The 10,264-nt window shown below is 29.8% G+C and overlaps 1 protein-coding gene across 1 annotated transcript; it reads left to right on the top strand.

Moving 5' to 3' along the window:
- The first annotated feature begins 380 nt into the window (after window positions 1-380).
- LOC145128258 (protein argonaute PNH1-like) lies at window positions 381-9,566 on the top strand. The gene is made up of 23 exons (XM_079063055.1): window positions 381-420; window positions 4,409-4,689; window positions 4,763-4,971; window positions 5,216-5,362; window positions 5,457-5,590; window positions 5,687-5,796; window positions 5,891-5,997; window positions 6,079-6,217; window positions 6,385-6,501; window positions 6,583-6,690; window positions 6,768-6,839; window positions 6,922-7,044; window positions 7,123-7,282; window positions 7,391-7,512; window positions 7,593-7,730; window positions 7,835-7,977; window positions 8,210-8,272; window positions 8,346-8,409; window positions 8,492-8,627; window positions 8,722-8,795; window positions 8,879-8,973; window positions 9,072-9,103; window positions 9,219-9,566. Exons 1-23 carry the CDS (start codon window positions 396-398, stop codon window positions 9,389-9,391), a joined length of 2,772 nt encoding a protein of 923 aa, XP_078919181.1. The 5' UTR covers window positions 381-395; the 3' UTR covers window positions 9,392-9,566.
- The last annotated feature ends 698 nt before the right edge of the window (window positions 9,567-10,264 follow it).

Here is a 10,264-nt window from a genome sequence, read left to right as displayed (position 1 = left end):
TCGAAATTAAGTGAGATAGCTTGCAAGCTATTAGAATAAGATTTGTTATAATATAATAACATCTTATCCATAAACCTAAAAAAGACAAAAGTTAGTTGTCACTTTAATGTTAGTTAGTTTTTACTTTGTGAAGTAATTGAAATAATATAATAATAATAATATATGGTTATTATCCAACAATTAATAATGAATTATTTTTTAAGCATAATAGTACATATTAATTTTTGAAGGCAAAAAAAAAAAAAAAAAAGTGTAAATAGAATTTTATTTTTAAAGGAGTTATAGGTATATTTTATATTTGTTGTAATAGGGGTGGGGGCCTTGTTTCTGAGCAAAGCAGCACCTGTAGCGCTTCACTTTGCCTTTGATATTGATAATGGCAAAACGCATTTGCAATGCAATGTCTTTTTCGTCCTTTTGGTAGTCAATGCATCATGCATATTCATTTTCTGCCTTTCGAATTTATATGCTATTATTCCAACAGTTGTCTCTCATTATATGCCACCAAACTTATATTTAAATCCCACAATTTTTTTTCTTTTCCTTCTCATTTTCAACTATGTTACATTTTTTAACCAAACTTATGTTTATCTTTTTTATATTTTATAATCAATATCACATGGGTGCATCGGGCATGGTTAGTCCACATGTAAATCATCTAACCTCTCTCTCTCTCTAATAATAGTTCATTTTACCCCCTTAATTTTATTTTAGTTTTAAATAAATTCTTTCTCTTTAGTACATATTTATTTCTATTATATATTACAAACATTCATATATTATAAACCACTAGGTGTAAGACCCATGTATTACATGAGTTTATTGAAAAAAAATATATAAAATTTTTAACATTTGAAAATTTTGAATTTATAAGAAAAAATAGAAAAATATTGAATTATTAAAATTAAAGTGTTTTTTTCTTTCTTAAATTTAAACTAATAATTTAGATAAATAAACATAGGAAACTAATGAAGCTTTAATTTAGAAATTTTGAAATTAGAAGAAATATCAATTTATGATATTGATATGTATTTATTATTACATTTATTGCAATTGTTACATTTAAATATTATGTGGAATTTTAACAAAATGGAAAAAAAAAACCACAAAATGCCATGTGGAAAAAATTTAATTGAAAATAACCACAAAATAACAAGTGGCCAAATCAATGAGAGTGTGACATGTGACAAAAATTTTTTCACTTATTAGAGTAGATAGTAAAGTTTAATACAAACCATAGTTATTAAAATATGATATGTTTAAAAACAACCAATTAAATGAAAGAGTTTTATAAAACATTTTATATAGATAGTGATCAATTAGGCAAACTTCTAAAAAAAAGTTATTCTAAACGTTAACCATTGAAGATGCAATTTAGTTAAAGGTCAAAATTAATGGAATGGTGATGTGACAATAACTTTAAGTGATAACCATATGTATGTATGTATGTAGTTTGAACAATGTAATTGATAATGATATTAATTAATACCTAATACAAATTTGAATATATAATCATTGTGTAGTAGATTCTTTTCCTTCTCTAATTCCTTTGTGTTTGTTTGTATTCAGTAGTCATATTTTTTATATAACAATAATTATTCAAACTTTAATATATCTATAAACAAATAAAATGACTGCAAAAAGAGGGGTATGAAACAGGAGGTGAGTAGTGGGAGTATTTGGACTAGGGGTATAACTACTTTGGGTTGAGTGGACAGATAGAGGGAGGGTCCCCATGTCCAGATCTGCATATCTGCCATGCCTACACTATAACGATGGTGTCTTATTAACTGTTCTTATTTTTCAACAAATATACACTTTTATTAAATCGGTTTTTAAATGTTACATCCACAATTCATGTCAATAAAAGTAAGGTATTCCCTTCTTTTTACCACGATTATGGCAAAAGAACTTGGAATAAAACTTTTGTGTCTCCTTTTGATGGTGGTTGTGGGTCCAAGGTTTTTTTGGGTTGATAAAGTTGGCTTGTGTTAGGTTTAACCTCGTTATAAAAAAAACTTTGTCATAAATTAATTTATTAAGTGATGTTAATGTTTTCTAGTGAATGTGATTAATTAAGTGATGTTAATGTAGTGTTTGGTATTCAATAATAAAGTTGAGTTGAAATGGGAAGGAGAATTATATAAATAAAGAAAAATACATATTTGTTTGCCACATAGACATGGAATATTATAGCATGTTCTCTAGTGAATTTGATTACTTTACTAATTTTTAGTGGGTGATCTTGAATAACCCCCACCACACTCTCATGATGTGAACCCACACACACATAAAAACACTAGTTGAGTTTCCTTTAGCCTTTTTATTTCATGGGATATGGGCGTTTTTTGTATTGTTTATCAAATGGAATCATGTATATTATAGTTATAAATCACTTTTGTTTATAGAATTTTCAATGAAAATCATGTGTTTAAAACTATAGAAACATTAAACTCATTAGCTTTTGTTATTTTTCAAAAAGAACTAGAGTTTTTTTTTCTTTTTTTTAGAATTGTATTTTGAGATTTTCCGTATTTAATTTACATTAAACTTTTATAAACAAAAATCTTAAACTATTATGTATGTAATTTTATTAGAGTTTATTTTAACAATATAATATTTTTGTTTTGCTTGATTAATTTCATTCCATTTAGGTTTTTAATTGCACATGACAAACAACTTTTTTGACTAAGTTATTTAATTTTTTCATTTTTATTAACTTACCAATTCCATTAGTTTATTCCTCTATCACTTTAAAATTTTATTCCATCATCCTAAAGAAAATCATAAAAGATTGGTATCTAGCTCAATATAAATTTAATTATCTCATTAAAAGTATTTAGAAAATAATCACAGAAAGGGAAAAAAAATGCCAAACCACAATGTATGTCATGTAATCAAATATATATTACATGATGGAACAAGTGATTAAATAAAGGCAAATTACAAATGTAGCCCTTTAGGCTCTATCATTATTGTTTAAAGTTTACACCAGTAATCCATTATTAATTTCAACAAAAGTTTTTCATTTCTTATATATTTATAAACCTTTACTTCTTGGGGTTGGGTAAAGTGATCACACTTTTTGATAGTTTTAAGATGTTACAAGGTATATAATTGACCATGCTTTTAACATGCATTTGTAGGATCAACTCCCAGCATAATTTACTAATTTATTCAAAAGAAATCACATAAAGAGTTCATGATAAAAGTAAAGTGTCTTTTTAAATTTATTTATGCTTTATGTGTTTATTTACTATACACATTACTTTCACCAATACTAAAACTAAAAATCTTACACTACTATGGGATATAAACAATCTTGTTTATTTTATCTAGTTTTTACACTTAGCATTTACACTCTATTCATTGTCCTATTATTTTCATTTAACAATTTTCACAAATGCAAATACTTAACAATTTTTGTATTTTTTTTTCTCTAATGCTGAAAATTTTTCATATGATCATTCTAGAAATGTTGATAACAATAAATTTATGGCTAGAGTTAACATCATAGAAAGTAAACAAAGTATTTCGACTGTTTTTAAAACACTGATTAATTTATACATTTTATTAAATCAAGAGGTAAACAACCATAAATGTTGTCTGGAATATGTGCATGTGACTTGCTATCACAAGTTTTACAAGAGTAGTAATTTTGTTGAAAGTAAATTTGTAAAAAAGTTTGGGAAGCTAGAACCACTCCATTTTGAATGTGTAAATTGTGTTTTATATAAATTTAGAAATAGTGAGTGTACCTTGTATATATAGTTAACTATTTTTGGCTAAAGCAACTAAAAATGTTCCAACTTGTTACCCAGTCAAAGAAAAACAATTAGACCATAGTACAAAGGGTCAAAAGGGTAAATATCCCCCACATGATCCATCACACTTATCCTTCCTTTTTCAAAAATTTCAATTTATTTTTTTGCCAAACTAGTTTTGTCTTATACGGGTAAATCTTCATCACCCCCTTCTTTTTAAATGAAAGTAAATGTTTTATTCAGCTTTTCCTGTTTGCCATCTCTGCATGTTTGCATGTCTTTTTCTGTGTTTGCCCAAACAATTTCAGAGAATAACAGCGACTGTGATGCAACTATACACATACATACACACACAGACATATACATATATATAAACACTCACATACATCTTATCACTAAAGATTTTCATATGTAAAATCAATCTCTTTTTCCTTTTCCTTTTTCCGATTCTGGTTTCCATCCTTATAACGTTTATTAACCCACTAAATTCTCAAAAGTACACGTGAAAACCGCCGTTCCATCACCTTCTAATCGCTCATATCTCTGAATTTCTTTTTTTGTTTTTATGTTACTCACTTTTGTCTTCACCCTATACTAGAAACACAGACTATATTTAAACGATTACATATACTTTTTGTAAATAGTTTTAGGTGAAGAATCAAGAATCATGCCTCAGTTGAAGCAAATTAGAGACCCCGAGGAAAAGCATATGATTTCAAAGAGAAGAAATGGAAGAAGAAAAGGGAAAGGAAAAATGTTGGAAAGAACGCCATTGATGTTACAAGATTCAACGGCTGAGATTTCTTCTGAAAAGAAGCTCATGTTTCATCGAAGACCTGGCTTTGGTCAACTGGGTACTAAGTGTGTAGTCAAAGCAAACCATTTTCTAGCTGATTTGGTTGATAAGGATTTAACCCAATACAGTGTAAGTAAATTAAATCGTCATTTTTTTTTATTAAAAAATTTATCTCAAAGTTTTTTTTGTTGTATTTGAGCAGGTTAAGATGATTCCAGAAGTGAACTCTACTAAATTAAACAAAGCTATTATGAGTCAATTGGTCAAAGTTCATAGACACAAAGATTTGGGGATGAAGCTTCCTGTTTATGATGGAAGAAGAGCTCTTTACACAGCTGGAAAACTTCCATTTATATCAAAAGAATTCACAGTTACAATTATGGATGACTTGGATTGGATTGGCATTACAAAGTATGTTTGAACTCATTTCTCAATATTTCTTGTAAAATAATATTTGAATTGATCATGTATAAAAAAGATTTTCCATGTTTCCTTCTATGCTGTTTCCTATGTATAATAGGAGTCAGTGACTGGTAAATTGTCATATTATTATATCACAGTCAAAAGATTATACATAGGGAAAGCAACATTTTAAATTTTTATATTTACATAAAATATTTGTTGTTTATTTATACTTTTTGTTGCATAATTTCAGGGAAAGGGAATTTACAGTGACTATTGAGATTGTTGCTCATGCAAGTATGTGTCAATTACGTGAGCTTTTATCTGGAAAACAAGTTGAGTCTCCTTTAGAAGCACTTAAGATTGTTGACCTAGTTTTAAAAGAACTCACAGCTCAAAGGTATGTTTAAATTTAAATTCTTCTTTAATTCCATTTTTAATTTTGAAAACATGATGCTAATGCTATATTTTTATACAAAATAATTTCTAAACAGGTACATATCAGTTGGGAGATTTTTCTATTCTCCTAATATTACAAATCCAAAGTCAATAGGATGTGGATTACAATCATGGAGAGGCTTCTACCAGAGTATAAAACCAACTCAAATGGGATTGTCACTAAATATTGGTACTATGATATTTTTTTATCTAAATGAGCTATTTTCACATTTTGTTATTATTATTATTATTATAACTTTTTATCTATGGGTTTTTAATTTCACAGACACATTGGCTACTACATTCATAGAACCACTCCCTGTCATTGAGTTTGTAGCTCAAATTTTGGGAAAACAAGTCTACACAAAGCAAATTTCTGATGCTGATAGGATAAAGGTATAGTTGTAAATATAATAATTAAGCTTCTAAATTATCTCTCTTTGATGTAAAACAGTAATATTTATGGACTAGTTATGTTAATATGGAGCAGATAAAGAAAGCTCTTAGAGGTGTGAAAGTTGAAGTTACACATAGAGGGAATGTAAGAAGGAAATATCGCATATCAGGGGTGACATCACAACCAACAAGGGAGCTAATGTGAGTTGCTTTAATTTCTCCATAATTCAATACCTTTTCTCATTTTTTTTTTGATATATGTTTTTTTCTATTTTCTTGAAGGTTTCCTGTTGATGAGGAAAGGAATATGAAATCAGTTGTTGATTATTTTCGTGAAGTTTATGGATTCACAATACAACATCCCCACCTGCCTTGCCTTCAAGTAGGGAATCAGAAAAAAGTAAATTACATGCCCATGGAGGTAACAATGACCATTTTACCCTTCTTCTATAAATGACTCTTTTACCCTTTTTCTATAAATGACCAGTTTCTAATTTCTCCCATTAGTTCTGTATAATACACAAAGTCAGTAGCTTTTTTTGAATTGAATGAATCGAGACTAAATGACCATTTTACCCTTCCCTTCAGGCTTGCAAGATCGTTGAGGGACAAAGACGCACAAAAGGACTCAACAATAAGCAGATAACTTCTTTGTTAAAATTTTCATGCCAGAGGCCTAAGGAACAAGAAAAAGAAATCCTACAGGTATGATGGAGATCTTCCCTTCTAATGTCATATAACTTATTTTGTAGAAAACCATGTTCACTAAATTTTGTATTTTTTCAGACAATGCATCAAAGTTGCTTTAAGGAAGATCCTTATCTAAAGGAATTTGGCATCACCATTGATGACAAACTTACATCAGTTGATGCTCGAGTTCTTCCTGCCCCATGGGTATGTCTTTTTCTTTAAAATCATTTCACAAAATCATATATATACAATCTTTAATCTTGTAATTAATTAATCATCAGTTAAAGTACCATGATAGTGGAAAACAGAAGGAAGTTTTACCTCAAATGGGACAATGGAACATGAAAGATAAGGTAATCCACGCCCTATATTAATTACTTGTCTTTTTCACAACCTTATAATATAATTAAATATTATACTATTTTCATGACACAGAAAGTTATAAATGGAAGTGTTGTTAATTACTGGGCTTGTATCAACTTCTCAAGAACTGTTCCAGATAGTGCTGCTCAAAGCTTTTGTCATCAGTTGGTCCAAATGTGCCAAGAATCTGGCATGGTATGTATATAATCAACTCAAATATTATCTTTCATAAATTAAATATTTAAATTATATACAAAATGTTGGAAATTTCAGGAATTTAAAAGTGACAGTGTGGTTCCAGTATACTCTGCAAGACCAGATCAAGTCAAAAAGGCATTAAAGCATGTGTATACAGCTACTGTAAATAAACTCGGAGGAAAAGAGTTGGAATTGCTTATTGCCATTCTTCCTGACAACAATGGCAGCTTGTATGGTATGTAGCTTTCATATGATGGAATGGAATGGACCATTCCATTCATTTGTAATTCCATTTCATTCCTTCCAACCAAATAGACAACCAGTAAAGTTGCTTGGGTTTCAGGTGATGTGAAGCGGATATGTGAAACGGATCTCGGGTTGATTTCACAATGTTGTCTTACAAAATATGTTCTAAAGATCAGCAAACAGTATCTCTCAAATGTCTCCCTAAAAATCAATGTCAAGGTCAGACATTTTTCATGAAAAACTAGGCATTATTTTACTCATTGGATTCTATTTTTTGATTTTAATTTTTTCTTACTCAGCTGGGTGGAAGGAATACTGTGTTATTGGATGCTTTAAGATGGAAGGTCCCTCTTGTTAGTGATATCCCAACTATAATTTTTGGAGCTGATGTCACTCATCCAGAGTCTGGAGAGGATAGCAACCCATCAATTGCTGCGGTAATTACAAAAATAACCTTTGTCTATATACTCTATACTTCACTTGTCTTAAAATTTGGGAATTTTTCTTACAACTATTTTTATAAAAAAAAAAAAAAAAAAAGGTTGTTGCCTCACAAGATTGGCCAGAAGTTACAAAATATGCTGGGCTAGTTAGTGCTCAACCTCACAGGCAAGAACTTATCCAGGACTTGTATAAAACCTGGCAAGATCCTCAACGTGGAAAAGTCAACGGAGGCATGATCAGGTGCATATTACATACTGTGTTTCACATGAGGGGTATTTATGTCTTTTGCACAGACAAGAGGAGGTCTAAAGCAAGTCCCTGTCCTACCTTGTTTCACTTTTTTGGGGTGGAACAAAAAGCTGAATTTTGTCTCGTTGACTGGTCAAAAGAAAATATGTTTTTTTTATTTTTTTATTTTTTATGGATGTTGATATGTTGGGTAATGTAGTAACTCAGATATTTGAAAATACAGGGAGCTTTTACTATCTTTTGAGAAGGCAACAGGGAAAAAACCATTGAGGATCATATTCTACAGGTATATATAAATATAATTCCAAGTGGTGAAATTAAAGAAAAAAAATCCAATCCTCTTTTTGTTTTATTTGCAGGGATGGTGTAAGTGATGGGCAGTTCTATCAGGTCCTACTCTATGAGCTCGATGCAATTCGTAAGGTTGGTTTATACCTATAATTTGCTTCAAATAATTAATCTGTAATTTTTAGTATTTAAAATCATATTTTTCAACATTCTCTAGGCTTGTGCTTCTCTTGAACCAAATTACCAACCTCCAGTCACATTCATTGTGGTCCAAAAACGCCATCACACGCGCCTCTTTCCAAACAACCACAACGACCGAAAAAGCACTGACAAAAGTGGCAACATCTTACCCGGTATCTTTTTCATTTTTAAAAAAAATATTTAAGATTTATCATCGCTTAAATTCCAAAAAATATATATAAAAGTAGGTTGCTATGTAATTTGTAGGTACTGTTGTGGACACAAAGATTTGTCATCCAGTTGAGTTCGACTTCTATCTTTGCAGTCATGCAGGAATCCAAGTATGACAATTAACCAATCATTTAATAAGAGTTGGATGCCATAATAAAGAAATTAATAAAACTACATTCTTATTTCTCTACAGGGAACTAGCAGGCCAGCTCATTATCATGTTCTATGGGATGAGAACAATTTCACTGCTGATGAAATTCAATCTTTAACAAATAATCTTTGTTACACGTAAGAAAACTCACTTTACACAATTAGACCCTTCTTAATTACTCATGTCTCCTTCCGATATATTAACCAATATTTTTTTTTTAATTTTTTTTTTGCAGTTATGCGAGGTGCACACGATCCGTCTCTGTAGGTAAACATTTTGCTTTTACTATCATTACAGTTTCAGATCTTTTATAATAGCATAGTACGAGCATATCCTACTTTTATTTATTTAAAATTTAAACAAAAATATAAATCTTTTGCAGTGCCACCAGCATATTATGCTCATCTGGCTGCATATCGAGCTCGTTTCTATATGGAACCCGAGGTGCACCATGAAAATGGATCTGCACACAGCATGTGCATGGTAAAAAGTGCGGGTGTTCGTCCCCTTCCAGCATTGAAAGATAAGGTGAAAAAAGTGATGTTTTATTGTTAGATAAAGATTTGTCAAAAAAAGAAGCATGTTTTAAACGTTTAAAGTGTTAGGGTAGGTTTAGATGAATATGTTGTGTTAGTTTTGTATAGAGATGAACATGTGTATTGAATGTTTTGCTAGTGAAAATAGGTTTTGTTTCTTCAAGTTCTTTGATAAATGCTATTTTTTTGTTTCATTCTTTTTGATGCTTGATTTTTTTTGACATGTATAATCTTGTCTTTCTCCACATATATAAACGTGATTTTTCTTGATCATTCTTTTCAACCTTTGTGGATGTAAAATCACTAACAATAGTATCAAAATTAATATTGCATAACTTCGTAATTTCAACCACATATATCATCATTTGGCAAAGTCATTTGCAACACTTGTAATATAGTTGGAAAGAACATGAAAGCCATTTGCAACACTTGTAATACAAGAAGAAAGAACATTTAAGTCCATGTTAGATCCGTCCTAATAAGGAAAGGTAGTGGTAAACTTTGACACAACATTTTTTAAGTTCACTATCATCCGATGGATTTGATGTTTATTTTTTAATCATATAAAAATCTAAAAATATTTTGGACTATATTTGATATGATCTTATGATTTAAAATGAAGCAACCGTCGTATCCACAACAAAAAAGAAAAATACTCGACTCTAAAAGACTTTTGAACGCATATATTTCATTATTAAATTGTTTTTTCCTAATAACATGGGGTTATTCTATACATCCATATCACATGTGATGGTTTTAGCGATATTCACAACCAGATTGATCTGTTCATTTTTGTAACTCTAAATAAATTCTATATCACACGTGATGGTTTTAACAATGTTCACACTTGAGATGATTCCATATCACATGTGATAGTTTTAGCAATATTCAC

The sequence above is a fragment of the Lactuca virosa genome, chromosome 8 (genome assembly GCF_052849685.1).
Source record: "Lactuca virosa cultivar CGN04683 chromosome 8, Lactuca_virosa_CGN04683_v6, whole genome shotgun sequence".
Classification (NCBI taxonomy): Eukaryota; Viridiplantae; Streptophyta; class Magnoliopsida; order Asterales; family Asteraceae; genus Lactuca; species Lactuca virosa.
This window is presented reverse-complemented; position numbering and strand designations above follow the sequence as displayed.